This window comes from Lissotriton vulgaris, chromosome 1_1, assembly GCF_964263255.1.
Source record: "Lissotriton vulgaris chromosome 1_1, aLisVul1.2, whole genome shotgun sequence".
NCBI classification, from domain to species: domain Eukaryota; kingdom Metazoa; phylum Chordata; class Amphibia; order Caudata; family Salamandridae; genus Lissotriton; species Lissotriton vulgaris.
Genome location: NC_141685.1, coordinates 1,341,241,649 through 1,341,256,477, shown reverse-complemented (window position 1 = coordinate 1,341,256,477; position 14,829 = coordinate 1,341,241,649). Strand labels below are relative to the sequence as shown.

Below are 14,829 nucleotides of genomic sequence, written 5' to 3'. Positions count from 1 at the left end.
GTTTGATTTTTGGGAAGCATCCCAATGTTGATGCGAGCCTGATTAGACTGAGCAGGGTGCCAGCGCTGATTAAAGCGGAGCACAAACAGGCTATTGCTTCAGAAACGCCGTACCGCAGAAGCCCGGAACTGCAGATCCCGGTGTAAGAAACAAAGCCGCCAGAGCATCTCCCGACAGCGGTAAGGTGTCTTCTCTGACGACGGGGACCCCGCGCTCTAATTCAGCTTAGCAGCGTCTTCGGGGGGAGAGCGCAGGTACCAGCTCACTCGGCCAGGAGCGTGGCCGCCATCTTGCCTCCAGAGAAACCCAACGAAGTCATTTCAAAGCCAAGGTTATTCAAATAGTTTGCGAGGGCCTATACATCAGATAGAAGTTCTATGGTGCAAATCACCCCCAGTCAGCAGGTTTGCTTGAGAAGTACAACGGTACTCTCAAACTGAAATTGGCAAAGATTCAGGAGACCACAGCGTTGCAGTGGCCAGATGCTTTACCATTAGCCCTTTTGTCCACAGGAACAACAGCACATTCTAGGACAGGATTGTCACCTTACGAGGATGTGTTCGGGCCCCCTGAATGTCTGGGGTGTCCGCCACCACGTAAGTTCTCGGAAATTGAGTATCCTTTGCTGACAGATTACCTACGTGAGTTAACTAAAAGTATGCGTTCTATTCACCAGCAGATATATGACTCCATGCCACCTGTAAACAAGGGGCATAATATTAGGCCAGGTGACTTTGTCTTGGTGAAGAATTTCCAGCGGAAAAAGAGTTTGGAGCCCTGCTGGAAGGGACATGTCAGGTCCTCCTTGCCACCCGCACAGCCGTAAAAGTCGCCGGCTGAAGGAACTGAATCCATACGCACCACTGCCGCAGAGTACCCCTGACCTTGCCCTATGATCAGTGGGTAAGGGAGGGCATTGGGGACTCAGAACATGAGAAGGTGTCCCTGTTCATCGCATTCAGTGATGCGGTTTTAACATGGGCCCAAACGGATGCTGAAAATAATGAGGTGCTGAATGCGGTTGTGCCCCCGGAGATAAGGGCTATTCAGTAGCCCCTTTCCACCGACCCCTCTGTGCCTGAGCGCCTTGTCATTGACCCCTCTGTGCCTGGAGTCACAAGGTACAATTTTCTCCCTCGAGCGAAGGACAGTTCACCAAAGGATAAGTTAGATTAGTTAGGGATGGACTGCGTAAGTCAGGGTGTACTTTGCCTACAGTACCAACAGTGTTAGTTTAGGGAGAGGTGAGATTGGTGCATTGTTCGGACATTGGACAGAATAGATCGAACGTGCTCCCTTGGAGAGGGGTACATTATCCTGGACAACGTGGGATTCATCTAGCGCTAGGACTGAGCAGCTCCACTGCCGGTGCTCAAGACCGTCAATGATGATGAACAATAGGAGTCTACCAGTGAGGCTCTGATGGACACTGGGAACACTTGTCCAGGCCATCAGTTTTATTGCACTTCTTTTTCCTTGTTTCATAATGTATCCGTTTGGTCGGCCCATTGAGGAAGAGGAGCAACCATTTGCAACACCGCGACTAGTGCAACAGGGCTGGTTGCACTAATTGTTGGGTGTGTGGATTACTTCCCTCAGTGACTCATAAAAGTGATAACTTGTTGTACATGCCACTGTCATACATCAGTAGTTTCGAGGGTTGGTTTGCATTGCTTAGTATGGTGTGCCCCCATCCCCAATTCGATACTCTGGATAGGACACTTGCTGATTCTCCCACTGGGACACAGAATGTACATTTCCATCACATGGCTCTAACTGGCAGTTTGACAGGCCAAGAGCAGTTTAGTAGGTTGTTTTAAGGTTGTATATGAACGCACATAAGAGTGTAAAAAACAGGACATGGTCTCAAATGGAAATAGCTGATTTCCTAGGGATTAACACGTCAGAGTATTTCCAGTCTTTCCAGGCTTGTAATGTTACTGAGGACAAGCCAATACCAGTGTCAGTGGTCAACACAACAGCTAGTTTCAAGTCAAGTCAATTTCGCTTTATTTGAGATGGACTCGAGGGCCCCGGTAGGATAAAAGTGGGGTAGAGCAGATGCAATTCGACATATAGGTTGAGAACGACTGATAGTCCGCCTTTAATACCACCCCCTAATGTCTATTTTGTCTGTGCATACCAAGCTTATGTCTGGCTCCTGGAGGGATGGTCGGTCAGGTGTTATCTCTTTTTTCTCCTTCCCCCGTGTATATAGCTCCAACCAATTACCAGAAAGACCATCATCTGCAGCGTAGGATTGTACACTTGCCCAGAGTTAGAAGGGTTATTGATACAGAAAATATAGATCAGACAGATACCACTTTTCAACAGTTTGAAGATGCCATGAAGGGTATCGTACCATTTGGGGCCCCATGTCCAATAACCTTAACCCCTTAACTGCTGCCGTCGGCCAACGGTCGTCACAAGCACTACCTCCCCAGTGCTGCGCACGACCGTTGGCCGACGGGCCAGTATTTGTTATCCGAACGTCAGCACTGGGCGCTGAACGTTCGACCCTCTGATGAGGTTAACATTCGTCGGCTCACAAGAGTTGTGGAAGGGGTTATTAATACAACAGCAGGGATGCTGACCAATATCACTGCTGAGCTCCAGGCTATTCACCTTAGAAAACAGGATGGTGTTAGATGTCATCCTTGCTGATCAGGTAGGGGGCCTGTTGCGTTATTGTGATTGGCGGTTTTATCTTCACATGTTGTCTTTGCATACATTGTCTCCCTACCTGCTGCGCTTACTGCATAGGCGTTGTCACTCCTAAATCTAAAAAGGCAGCTCCTGACACTAGCATTGCCATCATGTTGCAAAAGGATATTGCTGACATGATGCAGATTGACGAGGGCATTTTTGGTTCCACATTATCCCTTGCAATGTCAATTTCTGATACTGAATATATGAATAACAATAAGTGTTGATGTCTTTTGTTTCTCCGCATATTACATCTTTTCTGTTCCTAATTCTGCAATGGTTTAGCAAATGCTAAAAGGAGGGTCCGTTGGAATAAAAATGTTTTAGCTGTACTGTTTATGCATTGTACGTGTTAAGATAGCATTTGCGGCACCATTTTAGGTGCAGCTGCCATTTTGAATCATGTCGCTAGCTATGTATTCCCTGACTTGAGAGGCATGCTGTGGAAATGTTAATTTCGCCAAAGTTAGGCCTTGCTCTGCTAACGAATACACTGTTCCAATTAGTGCATTCCTTTGTACATAGATAGAAGCTTTCTTGCATTAACCTGGCTCTAGACATGAACAGAATAACCTTGGCAAGTAGATAATGTGTGCCCGGTCCCAGAGTCGAAACATGTCCTACTGTACTCCTTTGTTTTAGTGGCACCTGCTAGTAGATTTCCATTAGGGGCGGACGTTCTTTTTTCAGAAAGCGTACATATTGTATCTCTGTGTTTGCTGAAGTCAGTCCCTCTGCAGTAATCCAAGGAGGCTGGTCAGACTGGACTCCACTCGAGTGTACCTGAATAAAATATACTTGCTTTGTATTCTCTACTGTCTGACCGACTCTTCATTTGTGTGGAAGGCTGAGAGGTGGTCGCGAGTGACCCGGGTCACCCTAATCGGTTCACTTCCTTCATATTGCCCTACAGTGTCCATGTTGGGGCACAGGCAAATGCATTAAACGGATTTCACTGTCCTCTACTGACATCAAAAATATGTGTTTGGGGGGGGCAATACATTGGGGGGGGGGGCAGCAGCGTTCTTCGAATTGCCATTTAAGCTAAGGGTAATGAGCCAGCTATTAATTAGCACTAAAAGTTATTGGAGGGTGCTTTGCTGATGGGGGAAGTGCATGTGTTTGCAAATAGAATCAACATAAAGTGCATATATAGGGTTGTACTTTGGTCCCTACACCATACAGACAGAGAAATTATAAAACATCCGCGCTGGCTGTACGGCATAGCACCTGGTAAATAAAATGCGAAAACAGAGCTGGCAGCTTCTGTTCCAAGGCCCTGTCAATATACTGAGCGCTTAAGCGGACCTAGGATTCGCCAACTAGGACTCAAACATGAAGTACAGTATCTAGAAGGGGGTGTTCTTAGTGCAGCACTGATTGGTTGACCTTATCAGATCAGAGGTCATCCAACATTTAGAGTTCTGTTTGGCGCCAAGAAGTAATCTGTATTCTATGAGGCACCGTGTAAGTAAATGCAGGCCCAACCATACTATCTCTTTCTTGTGCCCCCCTGACAGGTCCTGCTGGCGACTGGGATCACCTTTGCCTCCAATCTCGAAAGCCGTTTCGATATTCAGATCGTGGGGCAGCTGCCGGCCGGGTAAGCGGTGCTGGACAGAGGATGTCAGGGACCTGGGTCTTTGGTGTCAGCAGTGGTCTTTATGTATATACGGTTTGTGCAGAATGGGGCCTGGTGTCTGCAGTTCCAGTCAGGTCCATAGCGACCAATGTCTTTAATGACACATCTGGAGGTAGTGACTCAAGGCCCTAGTGTTGACAGTTCTGCTTATGAAGGTGTGGCCTGCAGGGTCCTGGAGACTGGTCATTGGTGCAAAGTATGGTGGGAAGGTATATGAAACCCTGGTGCTTGTCAGTAATGCCATGTGTACAGCTGTGTAGTCTAGCACCAGCAATAACAAACATGTAGCTAGGTCTGTATGAGTGTGAGCGTGTGTGAGGAAACACCACCCTTGGTTTTAACCTCTGGGACAGAGCTTTGAGTTGCGATGCCTTTTTGGCGTTTATGCATTTGACTGTCTCGTTGAGGGGTGCATTCAGCCATCTCCCCTCTTTTTTATCCAGATTCGCCCGCCCAACACTCCCCTCCATGGAGGCCCTGCCAGACGTCCTGGGTGACACAGTGGCTATCACATTCGTGGGCTACGCGGTTTCTGTCTCACTGGCGATGATCTATGCAGAGAAGCACAGGTACACCATTGACCCCAATCAGGTAGGAATCTAGTGCAAGTTTGTGACAAAGGCCTGCTGAGATAAAATGCGGGTTCAGATGCCGTGGGGAACTTTCAGCCGAGATCCCTTGCCAGGACTCACTGCTGTGCCTCGGGTGCGACTCATAGTTGCGATAAGACTATATTGGCAGCTGAGATGGGGCAGTGGGTGGAGGGTCAGACCCAAAGCAGTGGTCCTGGACATGCGAAGGAGAGGAGCAGGTTCGCTGCCCTCATACAGGTCAGTTATAGAGTCTCATTTATTTATATTGCTTTATTGTTCCCCCACATGCATTTGTAACCCCTTTTTTATTTTAGAATGGGTTACTTCATATATGTATGTTTTATTTTATTATTTACTACTTTTAAAAAATAGAGAAAATGTGCTGCCTTTTCTAGGCCTCAGCTTTAATAATCAGAGAGATGTATTTATCTTTGCTAAAGAAGTGTTCCGCGATTCTTCACTAGAGGCAAAGACAATCAGTGCTTTTTGAATTTAATAATGATACCTGTAATGGTGAACTGGTGTCACAGGAAACTAACTTTTCCATTTGCAACATTAATAGTTCATAGCATGTTTGAAGCTAGACGAGCTATTACCATTTGAATGGATAGGCAAATGGCATTTTTAGGGTGACAGATGCATTTCGCGAGTATGCTCAACTGTATCTATTTAGTCATAGGATTTATGAACAGCAGCATTTTTTGCTGAAATCGGAATGTGCAGCTGTTGACCGATTACGTGGCAACTGTTTAAAATCCCAAAGTATGTTCTTTTTTCATTGCTGTAAGATTCTAGTTGCCTCCCTATTGCTATTTTTAAAAAGACGAAAATATGGAATTTTGGAGCAACAAAGGAGAACTCTGTCTACAAATGGGCAGAATGGGGTTTCAAGAGGGCTAAAAAGGAAAAATTATTGTAGATTAACGGACATTCATTGAGCTATCAAATTTGGACTATCAATCCAGTTGAGAAACATTTCTATAAATATTATGCTGTTGCTTCTTCAACACTGCAGTATTCTTTTTTTGTTAAAGTACTTTATTAGGTTTTACAGAACATTCAAGAGATTTAGTTCTTTCCATATGGCAATTACAATGACATTTGGTAATAAGTCAACATACATCACAGTTCAACAGATTAGCAGGCTGTTGATGTCCAATGACATCATGTTATTGCTTCATCCCTACTGCGGCCCCACATCCAACTCACCCGTCTTGCACTCACTTGCAATAAGATCCCGTAGTTGTCAACCATAGTCACTCCCCCACCATATCAGCTCACTACACCATAAGATTTTGAGAACACCAGGCCAGCCCCTATGCTACTGTTCAGCAGGACTGCTCGCCCTCCCCTCTCGGTCAGCAGTGTCAACTGATGAGGTATCCCCATCTCTAGTTGCCACATATGTTTTGTACATCTCCCAGAAGTTCTTAGGTCTACTATTTGGTGGGAGAAGGTCACTGAAGGTCTCAGTTTGTGTGCTACAGTACATCATGTGTCTCGACCACTGAGCTATCGTGGGGATTGGGACTCGCGACCAACCCATCGCTGCCCTGCGCTTAGCTAGTAGCAAGCCCATGTCAACCAACGTGCGGACCCCTTTTGGTACTGACTGGGAATAACCTAACAGGGCCAACGCAGTCTCTGGGGAAAGTGTCACCTGTCCCAACTCCTTAAAGACTAAATCACAAAATTTGGATATCCCCGAACAGAGCCAGGCCAAGTGACAAATATCAGCCGTCTGAGCACTGCAGTGTTTGGAATCCACCCCATCCCTCAGTCAGTATCTACATAATCTCTCTGGAGTGTAAAGGACCCTATTTAGATACTTAAAGTCAATCACTCTATTGCTACCATTTAAAGAAATGTGCTTCATGCTGTCGCAGTCGTACCCAGGATATACAGCAATGCTTGCCTTGTTCTGTGGAACTGAAACTTAGTGAGGAGGGTTACTTCGGAATTTCCGGCCCACATTTCCGCCCAGCTCTTTGCTGTGCTTCCCTCAAACAGGTTCCCTATTGTCTGCGCTCCTATTGAATTAAGAGCTCGCATAACTCCCTTCTCTCTGCATGGAGGTAGCCAGTGGCACCAATCCAGCAGTGCTGACGGGGAGTACAAGATAGCACCCACCTGCAGCTTTAGCAGGTGATGCCAGGCATATTTGGTAGCATTCACTGAGTCGAAGATCCCCCGTCCTACGATACACAGGTGTGAACAGCAGAGCTGGCAATGAGAGAGGGGATGCCACTACCGTCCATATGCGTAGATGAGGCGTATCTGCGGAGCCGTGCATCCAATGGTAAGTGTGTGCGCTCTGTGCTGCTCTGTAATATAGGTCCAGGTCTGGCGCTTATCCCTCCCATGTGGCATGGTAATGTAAGTACGTTTCATCTAACCCGCGCTTGGTTGCCGGCCCAAGCTAATTTAATCATCAACGATGTAAGCTGACGAAAAAAGGAGCTAGGGAGTACCAAAGGTATGTTAGTAAAGAGAAATAGAAAACAGTGCAATATTACCATTTTCATAAAGGAAACTCTACCCAGTAAGGACAGTAGCAGTCGAATCCAGCTACGTAATTTTCCCTGAATACCACTTCAGAGTCAGTGTGGATTTTGATACCTAGGTACCACACCGGTTCCGTCGACCATCGCAACAGGTAGTCAGGCTCGAATGGGGTCGTGGCCGGTGTGAGGGGGAATATTATAGACTTTGGCCAATTAACATGGAGTCCAGACACCACTCCAAATCTCACTACTTCTCGCAATACTGGGGAGAGATTACATTCTGGGTCACGCACATACAGCAGCGTATCGTCCGCGTAGGTGGATACAATCAACTCGTAACCAGTAAATCTTATACCCCTATAGCTGTGGTATTTGCGTAGCGCACAAGCTAAAGGCTCGACCACCAATGCATATAATATTGGTGACATTGGGCAACCTTGCTGCTTGCCTCTAGTCACATATATAGTATCCGTCACCAGATTGCAAATTTTGACTCTAGCTGTGGGAGCGTTATATAACACCCCTATCAGCTGTAAAAGGACACTTCCCAGCCCTATCCTCGTCAGGACCTGCAGCATGAAGGGCCATTCGACAGAGTTGAAGGCCTCCTCCATGTCGAGGAAAATTGCCACCGCTTTTACCTCCGGTCGAGGGTGTTGTATCGTACCAAACACAGTTCTCAAATTGTATGTTAAATTTCTACTTGTAACGAAGCCCGCCTGCTCTTGAGCAACCAGCAGCGGAACCAGAGGGACTAACTGATTCACCAGTATTTTCGCAAAAATGTTAGTGTCCACATTGATCAACGAGAGTGGGCGATAGGTTGTGTACTCGTCCGAAGGTTTGTCTGGCTTCAAAATCACGACAATAATCGCCTCCCTCATTGAGGGGGGCATCACACCTGTCACACACATTTCTTCAAAGAGTGTGACTAACTGTGGGGCTAACAAGTCCTTGAGTGCTTTGTAGAAAGTTACAGTGAGGCCATCCACTCCAGGCGCGCTACCTGATTTCATATCTGACAGAGCATTGGTGATTTCATCTACCTCCAGAGGCCGCATAAGATATTCACAGTGTTTTTTGTTAGCCAGGGCAGGTTTATATGTGTTAGGTAGTCCAAGATTTCTGCTTCAGTGCCACCGCTGCAAGAGGTATACAGTTCAGAATAATATTGCTGAAACCTGTGTGCTATGTCAGTTTCTTCTGTCAGCGTTTCTCCCTCAGCTGTTTTGACCTCAGCTACTATTGATTTGTCCCGCCGCCTCTTTAGAAGTTGAGCCAAGATTGAGCCTGGCCGTTCACCCTCACCATACGTGTGCTGTGGCATATTTACCGAGGTGCTTTATTTTGGCTTCAGCCGCATCATGATATTCTCCTAATTGTGTTTTAAACTCCTGTGCGATATTATCGTCAGCCCTTACCAGGAGTTGTTCCTCTAGTTTAGCACGCAAACGTTTCAGATCTGAGAGTCGCTTGCGTAGCGCTCTGAGTACCCCAGAGTGCTTGGTCATGGTGATACAGTGGATATACTCTTTGAACGCCTCCCAGACCATGTGAAAACTGTGCACCAATCCTATGTTACAGGCAAAGAACGTTTCAATCGACTCCACCTGTTCCTCCTTGAAGGCAGTGTCTAGTAGAGAGTAGGGTGGGAATCTCCACGTAAACGTGGGGATACATTTACGTGGGGTTTCTAGTACTAGCAATATTGGGGAATGATCCGAAAGGATGCAAGGAAGTACCTCGCAGACTCTGGTCTCCTCTCTCAACTGCCTGGCTGCTAGCCAGTAGTCTATACAGGTATGTAAGTCCTAATAAGCTGAGTAACGGATATCCCCACCTTTTTCCGGGTATCTCTGACGCCACACATTACACAAGTCAAACTGAACCATTGCATCTTCTACTGCTCGTGTTGACGCCGTGACCTGCCTCACCGCCCCCCCCGGGTATGTCCTGCAGTGGATTCATTACTATATTGAGGTCGCCTCCCCATAGTTGCTGCCCTTCCCCGCGTGTGCGAACTTTGTCAGACAGTGATGTGTAAAAATTGGGATTGTCAAAGTGCGGGCTATATATATTAACTATAAGTAGGTCCATTCCTTTACCCCTACATCTGGAAATCACATAGCGCCCTTCCTGGTCTGTGTCTAACGGTTTGAGCTTAAGGGATGCCTTAGGGTTCACCCATGTAAGCACGCCCCGCGCATGGTTGGTGAAGCCTGCTGCATGTATATTTCTTTGCAATCCTCTGCTGCACAGCATATGGCTACTTAGGGGGAGATGTGTCTCCTGCAGGAGTGCCACATCAATGGTGTGTCTTACAAAGTAAGCCAATACCTTTCTAAGTTTCCTTTGGTCATTGAGGCCTCGCACGTTCCAAGTTAGCGTGTGAACCGTGCTACATGCTGCTATAGCACTGTGTTTACTAATGTCCTTCAAGGGGGTATGTAGATTCTGCACAATGTTACCTGTCACATGTACACATAAACCATGTGATTACCTTGAATATGTGTGAATACAGTGAGAAAGTTGCCATACAACCGCAGTCTCAATGCCCTCCCTCCCCACTACCCACGCCAGGCATGCCCCAACTGTGCCGTAGCGAAATTACCCCAAACATTCCCCATTCGCCATCCAATGTTCAGCTAATCAAAACAGAAAAACACTGAACTGAACCCCTCCCCCCTCAATATCTCTCCCAAAGTGTGTAGTACACTCTTGGGTGGATGTTGTTTGTCCAGCAGTGTAACTAGACTTAACAGGACAGGGTTCCCCCCCCCCTCTCCAACAGTCAAAGTTAGTGCATCTGCTATAGGATACCACCGCTCCTCCTCACCGCTATGTTGTTCCTTGCAAAAAGTAACTTATTGTGACTTTAACTAGATATTGGATACTCTATTCATAATACTGTTGCACAACTGACTTTTTGGGGACTCTCTAAATGTCCTTCCCACATCTAATCAAGCCCTTGTTATGGATTTCCCATGGCAAACCCTGCTTGTCTTCCCAGACACCCCGAGTAGTAGTTCTCTTATCTGTAATACATGTAGACCAATGTTCAGTCCTGATCGTCCATTTCACCGCCGGTTGCTTCCTCTAAGGAGTTCCGCTACGGGCTGCACGCTTTTCTTTGGACCACTTCTTTAGGGCTTTCTGCAGTGCTTTAGGGTCTGTAAAGATGCGTGACTGGCCCTGCCGATTGACTCGGAGTCTCGCCGGATACAGCATGGCATAGTCCCAATTTTGATCTCATAGTTGACGCTTCAGTGGCGGAAACTGTCTGCGCGCTTCCTGCACTCGGGTCGTGAAGTCTGGGTATAAAGAGATACTGGAGCACTTGTACTGCAGTGTTTGTTTCTCCCTGGCTACTTTCAGTGCCAAGTCCCTGTCCCGGTAATTCAACAGCAAAACGCACTTCAAAGAAGATACATTTTCTGCCACTATTGGTTTTTATTGTGTTTTTTTTACAAAAATGTCATTCATATATTGAATATTACTGTCGATCTAAGATTGCATTTGATGTTTTTTATGAATGAAACTCGTTTTTATTATAATTGAATTCAATCAATTTGAAATTAAAAAATACCTTTTTATTGATTTTTTTCTCTCCTTTGGCTTTACACTGAGTCTTGTTTTAATGATTACCCATTTTGCCATAGTATCATAGTATAATGTTTGACAAGCGTATTATTGCATAGGAATTTATTTTCAATTGTAGTGGCTTTTCCAACCTTGCCACGGCTCTTCACACAACACCGCAGCAGGTCTGAGCTGCCTCCGCGTTTTCGCCCAAAGAGAAAGCCTTCATCAGGCCCAGCGCCAGATTACATGCTGCTCGTCCGTCAAGCTGCTTGCGCGCTTACTCCTTGCTGCCAGCGCAGCACTCAGCAGGGTCACCGCTGTCCCCGCAGCAGGGCGCCCCGCAACTGGTACCTGCTCCGTTGGCACACTGTGTTGTCAACCCTCCACCAGCAACGCCCTGTAACACAACCGCTGCTAGATGTCGGAGCTCCGCCCACCACCTATGGCAGTCCAAGGATCGCGGCCCAGGTCAGAGGTACAACAGGCTGAGGCAGCCAGCTCACTCACTTGCAAAGTGTGAGGTTTCAAATTCGCTCACAATGCTCCTGTTACATTCCGGAGCTGGCGGCAGCTAATAACAGGTTTAATTGGCCGTGCAGATGCAGGATTCCTGTAGGATTGTGTGATGGCTATACGGAGCGTACAGATCAAGCAGCAATCTTTGTTGCGAGCAAGCTACGCCCCCCAACACTGCAGTATTTTTAGTAACCTCAACGAGAAGCACACACATTTCACAGTGTTGCTTGTTCCCCATTCCACCTATTCTTGTAAAATTCTCACTAAGGTTTAGTAGACTTTTAAATCAGAATCAGAAAATGTTATTGTTTACTTCCTGTTGACACTTTTGGTGCTCAGCTGCATGTCAAATGTGCATTGTGAAATCTCTCAGTTCTTCCAATTTCTCCTGATTGGTTTTCTCAATATTTCACATTTTTCATGTTAGTTTATGGAGACTCCTAATATGCCACTGGAGGTTTTCTAAATAATGTCATTAGTAATGTAAAATCTAAAGATTGATCATTGGACCAAGCCACACCCTTAAAGAAAATGCACCAAACCCTCCTCTTTTCTGGCAAAGCCCCTGTCAGCCTCTGTCTTGCTGAAGCCTTATCATTTACTGTGTAACACATCTTAGTTTTTGTGAATTTGTCTCTTGGCAGGAGCTGCTAGCTCATGGGATTTCCAACTTTATTTCTTCTCTGTTCAAGTGTTTTCCCAATTCGGCAACACTGGCTACCACCAATATCCTGGAAAGCGCTGGTGCCAACACCCAGGTGAGCAGACAGAAAGCCAGAAAATATTTTCTGCAGTCTTGTCCACACTATTGTTCTGAAAAAGAGACAGATCTGTCTAAATGAAAGTTGAGACCATTTTCATTTTTAGAAATGGTACTGAATATTAAAGGTCATTTTCATGGATTCAGACCCTCTGGCAGCGCTTTTAAATGATCCTGATGACCAACATTCCAGTTTTACTCTTATGTCTGACTTTGCCAATGCTGAGCTCTGTTTACTTTATCAGCATTAATGTATTTCCTTATTTCCTCAGCTTTCAGGGTTCTTCACTGCTAGTGTGGTCCTTGTTGTGCTCCTATGGGTCGGCCCTCTCTTTTACTATCTTCCCAAGGTAAGACACACTCCTCCACTCCATCTCCTCACTCAGTTAGGTTTGGGTTGCTACACAGTAACATGAACAAGACATAAATGGCACCTCATGAATTTAGGTGGAAGGTTAATTTAGTAAGTAAAGAGATGCAAAATACCCAACCACTCCTTCCTGACCTTAAGATGGTATCTGCTTTAATTCAGCAAAATGCTAGCTACCAATAACCCTGAAATCACCCTGTATCACCTAGTTGACTGCTGCCAAACAGTAAGAAATACATATTTCTGTTTGTCTGAATAGTCATCATTTTTGCTTTCAGAGAACAGAAATACTTCCTCTACAGACCCACTCATGTCAGGTCACAGTAAAAAACCATCACATTTATAATACCATTTGTCCAGTGAAAAGGAAGAGCAGTATGTAAAGGTGAATATTTCACTTGTTCTTTTGTGGGCAAAATGTTTCGCCCACTAATCCATTCTTACGGCTGTATGTATAAGTATTCCTATAGCACAACCCTAGTTATGAAGTAACAGAGTATAGTATGTGGATTATCCAGTATTATGGGTGTCTTTCATAGATTCACATGCCTGAATCATTCCCCGTCGTCAAGACGGAAGTCTCCGGTACATAGAAAAGTAATGTCCTATAGACATACATAGAGAATAGTAGGCCTAAAGGCCTCACCTTAGTAACATCTCCATGTCCTTTTGTAAAAAGGACTAAACTCTAGACAAGAGCCAATCAGCTGTCACCTCCCTCTAGAACCTTCCTGGCAGGAGCCTCAGTCCCTCAGATTTTCTACCGCACGTTGTGCTAAGGGAGTCTCCACCTGAGTTCTGCTCAGGTTTGCTTCTAAAGCTTTATTTCTTTAAAAATTGGATTATTTCTAGGTAAAAGCGAATTATTATGGCTGATAATCATAAGAAGGGTCTTTTTAGAGCCTGCAGTTCTTGTGGTAAAAAAAGGCTCCACATCGATGACCAACACAAGAAATGCTTATATTGCCTATACCCGGATCATTCATCTGAGGACTGCAAAATATGTAGAACATTTTCCACAAAAACTCTCAAGGACCGAGAAGGACGCCTTCTGATATGGCTCCAAAGGCTCAAGAACAGAGACAATCTGGAATCCTCTGAAGAAGGTGAGAGCTCTTCAGTCTCCTCTAAACTGTCTCTCAAAAGGCCAAGGGTAGCTTCCCCTAGCCCTCAAGACGCTCCTCCAAAAAAGACTCCTAAAAAGTCTTCAGAGGTCCAGTCAGCATCAGCGTCTGACAAGGAGGTTCACACCTTCAGAAAACCTGCGCCGTTGTCGATGACGACCTCATCGACATCATCATCGGCGCTCAGTAAGGCTGTGTCTCCTGTCTACGTCTCGACGTCAACGACAACAGTCTCGACGACGACGCCATCGTCGACGTTATCTTCTTCAACGACGATTACCCCATCATCGACGGCGGGTAAGCCCTTGTTGTCGACCATTGTTATTAAAAGGTCATCGTCGACGCCCAAAACGCCATCGACGACTGCAGCGCCGATGACAGTATCGACGACAAAGTCAACTCCGTCGACCAAAGCCACGCCGACGAAGACATCGTCGATGAAAACATCATGTGCCCGGTGTGCCCGTCGACGAAGGGGTCGACGACGATGAAGACGCCGTCGGTAGCGGCACCGTCGACGAAGGCGTCGGCGACGATGAAGATACTGTCCACAGCAACACCGTTGACGAAGGCGTCGACGACTATAAAGACGCCGTTAACAGTGGCACCGTCGATGACCCTGTTGGAGCAGTCGACGACGATAATTCCGTCGACGGCAAAGGTCCAGAATGAACAGACTGTTAGCAATACATCGTCGACGATCTCTCCGTCGACGAGCCAGGTGTTGATGACTGATTCTGGGTTCCATTCCACTGCGCAGGTCAAAATCTCAAGGAGGGCAATCACACCGGACTTAACGTCTCCAAGCCGGGTGCAAAGTCTACCGCCAGCTCATCTCCTACAAGATGAAGATTCTGATGAGGAGGATATGCTCCAGGCAAACAGCCCTTCGGAGCTAGTAGTGAAATGTCAAAGCTCGGACGAGGAAGTAGTCCAGCAGCATACAGTACAGACGCACATTACACCCATGGTGTGTCTGCCAGCATCTCTAGTGACTGGCTTAAGATTTCTTATTGAGGACTATAAACAAAG

At 46.3% G+C, this 14,829-nt stretch overlaps 1 protein-coding gene across 3 annotated transcripts in view; it reads left to right on the top strand.

Annotated features, from left to right (window-relative positions):
* LOC147749132 (solute carrier family 26 member 10-like) overlaps positions 1 to 14,829 on the top strand; it is a 490,027-nt gene that overhangs the window by 197,793 nt on the left and 277,405 nt on the right. Inside the window, exons 6-9 of one of the 3 annotated variants that reach the window (XM_086966525.1) lie at positions 4,227 to 4,309; positions 4,792 to 4,939; positions 12,236 to 12,301; positions 12,576 to 12,653. In XM_086966525.1, coding sequence (XP_086822651.1) covers positions 4,227 to 4,309; positions 4,792 to 4,939; positions 12,236 to 12,301; positions 12,576 to 12,653 — 375 coding nt within the window. Of the gene's footprint in view, positions 1 to 4,226; positions 4,310 to 4,791; positions 4,940 to 12,187; positions 12,302 to 12,575; positions 12,654 to 14,829 lie in introns of all 3 variants that reach the window. The other 2 variants (XM_086966516.1, XM_086966535.1) reach the window with 2 other exon arrangements.